Raw genomic sequence first — 6,458 nt, 5'->3', positions numbered from 1 at the left:
CAGGACGGCTCGCAGGGGCACCAGGGGACGGAGCCGCGCTCGGCTGGAGCACGGGCACTGCCTTGTGCTGCAGGTATCACCCCAAAACGCCAACCGGGGACCCTCCGTGTCACTAGGGTAGCTTTGTGGGAGGACAGGCTGTTAATAAAAAAAAAAAGGGGGGGGGGAGGGGGGATCTTCCCTGTTAAAATGCAGTGTTAAAATCGCAGCGAAAAAATGACAAAGTCAGGAAAAGCAAACGTTTAAAGTTGCAAAACCAACACTGCACATCCTGTTTGTTTTATGGCCACATCAAACATCCTGTATGTTTTACGGTTTACATTTTACAACGTAAACAGTCATATATTAAGCTTACACAGTTAACCAAGAGAAAAACAGGGGAGTAAAAAAAAACGCCACGTGCAACGAAAGCAGGTCAGTACGGCTGCCGACACCAAAACGCCGGCATTTGTGGGCTTTATGTAATTTTTACTGTGCAACCCTTAACGCAGTCGTTTTAATTTCATTTCCGTGGTACTTTCCCCCCCTTAAAAAGCAGAGTGAAGGGGCGAGATCGCCTGTGATTAATAACGTCAGCATTAAATGGTCCTGATTAGCCTTTGAAGTTCACACATGTTTCATTGGGGTCAGCAGGTTGGGGAAGAGGGTCAGTTCCCGGCGCTGCCGACGGCTTTGCGCGGGGCTGGGTTATCACCGTGTCACCCTGCCAGAGCCCAGCTCTTGCCGCAGCACCGCAGCGGCGACAAGGACGACGCGCGGGATCGGCACCCTTGCTTTTTGAAGTTCGAAATTTGCAGAAAATTAGGAACACGGCAAGAATCCTGAATTTTTCGCAGCGTTTTAAACCCGTAGGGTCACCCAGCCTCTAGAGTCAACCCCACAAAGCTCCGCCTGACTTAGCTGTGTTGGAAGCGCGCTTTTGGTACGGCTTTTAGGCACCATCGGGACACTCCATGTGAAAACCCGCTCTGTAGAGGCTCGATGCATGATCATTTTGAGCAAGACAGATAGACCCCTTCTCCCCCTGCACCCTTCTTCAGGACCTTTTCACAGCCCCCCTTCACCACCACCCCCCAAACTGCTGCTGCTTAAAAGACTGGGAGGTTAAAAACCACGTTTGACGATGCAAAGTAGATTCTCTTACCTGTGGTACTAGGAGGAGCTGATGGCACTAAACCTAAAAGGACTTTAAACTCCCTCTTCCCTTCCTCCAGCCAGCAAGGTTTGTTTATTTTTATGTGACTTTTCAGCTGGGACCACGCAAACCAGACAGGTCCGTGTTTTTATACGCATTATCTAAGCGCTCGATGGCCTGGCAGGCTGGAAGGGCCCTCCTGCTAAGTTATTAAATGTACTGCGGTAGATAACTGTGTACTTCCCACTTCTGCATTCGCAATACACATGAATTAAGATTTTCCAAAGAAAATACTTCATCTCTTATATGGCTGCCAAAGCCAGCTTGGAAAAATAATGAGTTTAGGCAACCTGTTTCTGGGAGCCGTATGTACCGCGCGCAGCAACAGCCGGGCTGAAAACCCCACAGCGCTGCCGGGAAAGTTCCTGGGCAGAAAATAAAAGGTCGGTGGCATCCAGCAGGCAACAACTGAGCAAGTCGGAGGCTGCCTTTCCAGGACCAGGGAAGCACGCAGGCAGCAACTGCAGCCCCCAACCCCCGCCAGTATTAAACTCTCCCCCACCCAGCTGCACTGGCAGCACAAAATAAATGTTGCCCCGCGTTATTAAATTAACTGCGACATCCCAACCAGCATCCCAGTCCAGACACAAATCCGGCGTCGCAGGCCCACCTCTGACCAAAACCCTTGCAGAACATCTCTCTTACATGCCCAAAGGGATCCAGGTGGTTGTTGGTGAGTTTTAGCTTCTGAAAGGACACCAGCTGCCGCATCCAGTGCGCTCCCGTGGCGGGCGAGTCGGGGTGCACGTACAGCCGCCCCGGCATGGCCGGCTCTGCCTTCCCAGCCACCATCCTGCAAACACAGCGGATACAAATCGCATCACCTCCACAGCGGTCGCCAGAGAGCGTTTTGCCCTCGAACGCAACCCAGAAACCCTCCCGCCAGCCCTGGAGGGACACGCTGGGGCACGGGGGCTTGGAGGGGCTCCTGCTGCTCGTGGGGTTTCTGGGCTCCTCGTTCCAGCATCGCAGGCTGGCAGAGTAACCCCGTCTCTGCTCCCACACGGCATTTCCTTGGGGCAGCCATGGCAATTGTGTTGGCGTTGGTCAAGGGGGAAATCTTGCCTGGGTTTTTGGAGAAGATGAAGCCTTCAAAGGCCACTCTGCAAGGGGAGACGGTCTCACGCACTTCCCTAGGAGAAGGTACCTGCGAGCAGGAGTGGGTACCGGCAGGGGTGCACCCTCCCCAGCCATGCAAGGCTCCCGCAGCCCCCAGCGAGATGGCAGCTCCGGTGGGAAGGGGCTGCTCCCCGCTCCGGAGCTGCGTGCTGCTGCACGGTGCTGCCCCCCATACCTCCTGCCATCTCCCCTTGCCCCCACACCAACACCATCACCAGCTCTCATGGACACAAGACCCAGCCATGGGACACCACTCCATGGCAACTCCCCCGGTCCTGTGCGTTGTTCTCCTCTTATAAAACACCAGTAAAAGCAGTATTATCAAAAACAACAGAGACTTTCCAGCAGCAATAAAATGAAAAGGGGAAACAGCTCTAGGGCTGGCAAAAGCTAAATTAAACAGAGTTAACAGCTATCCATCATCTAGGGCTTAATGGTTAAAACACAAAGTGGCCGCCGCGCTGTGGAGGCGCTCAGTCCGCTCCTCTTACCCAGCGGCTCTCCAGGACAAAAGTGAGCGGAAAAGGGATTTTTTAAAAACTAGAGCAGCCTTAATGTGCAAGTAAATTATTACAGTTTTATAGGATGTCACCAGGCTCGCTCCCATTGAAATGACTACGAAGTTTTCCATCGCTCGTCTTTTCACCAGGCGGCAGTCAGTGGAAGGGTTTGGGAAAAGCACGGCGAACAGTTGCAGCGAGGGAGGCTGCTGGGCAGATTGGGGGTAAAAAGCAAAAACCAATGCGCTTCCCTCGTCAGAAGCTGCCTCCTGGGTAAGTAACTTTACTATCAAAAGCACAGGGAAGGGAAGGATAACGGAAGAGGAAGAAAATCCAGAGGAAGAATGAATTAAAATAAAAAAAACCCTCTAAACTGGATCTGGCATTGGACTGCGAGAGGGGGAATCGCTGCTCCCTTCGCCTGCCGGATCAGCCTGGCTGAACCAGGGCTTTGAGTAAACCACCCCCCGTTTTGCTTTACAGCTGATCACCTCAAAGCAAAATGTTACTACAGAAGAAAGCAATTAAAAATTTTCCTCAACTCATGTCGATACCTATTTTTGAGGGCCAAAATGGACCATAAGATCACCTGGTCCATCCTCTGATACAATGCAGGCTGTGGCTTTACCCGCTTACACCTGCACATGGCCTCTGAAAAGACAACCAACCCTCAGCGCTTCGGAACCGAGCACTCCACCACCCCCGTCAGCAGTTTGTTCCAGCAGTTAAGCGCCCCGGCTGTTAAGAATATTTTGTATTTGTCTGGTTTTAACTTCCAGCCATTGGCTCTTGTATCTATCACTGCTCCACGGAAGAGAGCTCCAGGATGTTGGCATCCCTGCCGTGGGAAGGTATTTATGTTGGTTTCGGAGTTTGCACAGCAAATGGTCGATCCGATTGTGATTTTATTACGGAAAAGAAGGCAAACGGAAATGTTCTCTTACCATTTATTGTCACAGAATTTATACCGGTGGTCATCAGCTGGGACGATGTCGATCAACAAGATGTACTTGGTCTTGGGGTTCATTCCGGTCACTTTAACCTTGTAACTAGGAAACATCCTCCTTAGGAAAAGCAAAGGGTGAACACGTTAGTGAGCAGCCCGGAGCAGCGCTGGCACTGATGGAAACTCAGAGCAGCACCCCAAAAGGCGGATCTGCCATGTGATGAATGCACGCTAGGACAAATGAGCTACAGAATATCAGCGCTGCTGATACATCGCATGAATTAAACACACAGGGCTAATGCAAAATGGGGCACACATATGGATGGGGGTATATAGAGGGGGGTTATGGCCAGTGCCAGGAAAAGGTGGGTGTAGAGAGATGAGGGGGGGTCAACACATCCCTCCTGACGGGAGGCTCGGACAGGGAGCCCTCGCTACCCCCAGAGGCTCCACGTGGCTTACAGCAGCAGCAAAAATGCAGATTTCTTGTTGCCATGCAAGTGCGTGAAAAGGCATGAGATCTGAGCACGCTTCAGAAGCAGCGAAGCGCACGCAGCTTTCTCATTCACACGTCCCAATGTCCACGACACCGCGTCCCACCGCTGCTCCTGCGCAGTAGCTCAACCTGCGCTCCCTTCAACAGGCTGAAAACTGAGGATCAGTAAAGCCTGGGGGGCAGACTAAGGGTTAAACCCTGCAGTGGTGCCAACAGCCACCCCTCCTCTGGCCTTCCGAATTTCCCAAATACACAGCATGTCCCTTAAACCTTGTTTGAGCCAGGAGCACCGCAGAGCTCCCCACTGAAAACGCGCCCGTCCCACTGATTTACCATTGACTTTAGTGGACAGGGAGCAAACGACACCACATGGGGAACGTCACATAAACTAGCGTATCATTAAAGAACGTTTACATGGAGCTTACATATCTAAAGAATCTTTGCAATATTAAAGAATGTTTTTTTACAAAGCTATGGCCGTGAAACCAGTATATACCATCACGGTCTGGTCTTGCGATCCAAAGGAGATGGCCCTGATGGGTACGGGCACTGCCGTGGGCTTCCCCAGCCCTCAGGACTGCATCAGGAGCCAGGATTTGCAGGATCGGGCACTTTACATCCTCAGAGTAGCTATTTTCTTGGCTCTATCTTCCCAATCTCCTCCTTACCCAGTAAAAACAAACAAGTCAATTGAGCAAACTGGCTCACCACAGCCTTCAAACAACTAGCCAGGAATGAAAATTCTCCCTTCCACTGGTGTAAGGGGGACGGAGGATGAGAATTGCTACATCCTGGAGTTATGCTAATTACCCTAATTAAGAAGGGCCCGAATCCTGATGTCATTTCTCCATCAGACATCGAGGCCGCTTTGCCCCCCCCGGCTTTATCCCGCATTCCCCCGCCATTGCGTTGCCCCCGCGCCCGGCCGAGCTGGCCCAGGTCTGCAGCACCATTTTGTCGCTGCTTGGGGAGAGGGCAACAAAATGGGCCCTGTTCGAAATCATTTCAATCGACTCTTTTAACTGCCCTGCATAAATTCCAGATGTTTACCATGTAATTAGCCAGGACTAAAAAGGGGTGGTTTACCAATGTCCATATTTGATTTTCATTCATAAACTCTGCACTCCTCTTAACCTTGTCCTCCTCCAGGTAAGCACCTGGATAAATACAGTAGGACATTTCAATTTGCGAATACACAGCCCAATTCACACATCGAAAAAAATCGCATAAGGAATCCAATCCGAATGCCAAGATTTTTGGTTTTTTTTAAATTAGGCCTTAAAATGACATTTAAAAATGAAACAAAAAATAGGAGGAATTGATTAAAAACCAGAAATGAGATGGATACTATTTGACAGTTACTGTGTCGTACCAGGCGAACATCCCACATCGGGGATTTTTATAACATCTAGCTTCTGAATTCCTTTTTTTTTTCCCCTCAATCATTTCATTTACTGTAGTACATCCAAGCTGCTAAAGTAGCCGGACTGATATACTGTAAATGTTAAGTGCTTTTTTAATGGCATTTAAAATTAAGCTTCAGCATATGGAGTTCATATAGCATGGACATGCCTGAGTTTATAATGTTCTTTAGTATAGCCCTCTAAAATAAATACAAAGAGCCAAAGTACTACTATAATATATACAGCTGAAATTCTTTAAGGATAACAAATGGGGACTCACATCTGATTGAAGGTGTTGCTTAACTTGCAACCCGCTCGCTATCTTGCAGTGGTAGCATTGTACTCGGCAGCCGACAGACCCAGCTACAACCAAGTTTGCCAACTCTCTGCATTCTTTTCCAGGAAAACATGGGGTAGATTTTAGTAATTTGGCTGTGCACGGACATTTCATCATTATTATTAGCTGCTGCGTTTTGGCCTTAAAAAAAAAAAATATGCGACTAATGTGCTGTCCAGGGACTTGTCAGTTTAATTTTCTTAATGAAAACATATTTCTCAACCCCTTGGCAGAGGCTCATTTAGTAAATATCTCTTTGCAATACGATACAAACATGGGTTGTGCGTTTCTGGTGGGAAGGCATGACAAACCGAAGAGCTGGGTCCAAGAAAATGCAGTCATAGCATTTCAATTTTAAAAAAAAAAAAAAGGAAAGAAAGAAAAACAAGCTGTTCATCAAAATAACCAAACTTGGAATTGATCGAAACCCTCAATAATCCAAAGGAAAATTTTGAACAAATG

General features: G+C 49.0%; 1 protein-coding gene across 1 annotated transcript in view; it reads right to left on the bottom strand.

The window, feature by feature from the left end:
* The window catches only part of TBX4 (T-box transcription factor 4), a 69,393-nt gene that overhangs the window by 21,403 nt on the left and 41,532 nt on the right, over positions 1 to 6,458 (bottom strand). Inside the window, exons 3-4 of the mRNA XM_009633883.1 lie at positions 3,759 to 3,878; positions 1,841 to 1,988 (exon numbers count right to left, since the gene is read on the bottom strand). Of these exons, the coding sequence (XP_009632178.1) occupies positions 1,841 to 1,988; positions 3,759 to 3,878 (268 nt within the window). The remainder of the gene's footprint in view (positions 1 to 1,840; positions 1,989 to 3,758; positions 3,879 to 6,458) is intronic.

Source organism: Egretta garzetta, unplaced genomic scaffold (genome assembly GCF_000687185.1).
Source record: "Egretta garzetta isolate BGI_Z169 unplaced genomic scaffold, ASM68718v1 scaffold112, whole genome shotgun sequence".
Lineage (NCBI taxonomy): Eukaryota > Metazoa > Chordata > Aves > Pelecaniformes > Ardeidae > Egretta > Egretta garzetta.
This window is presented reverse-complemented; position numbering and strand designations above follow the sequence as displayed.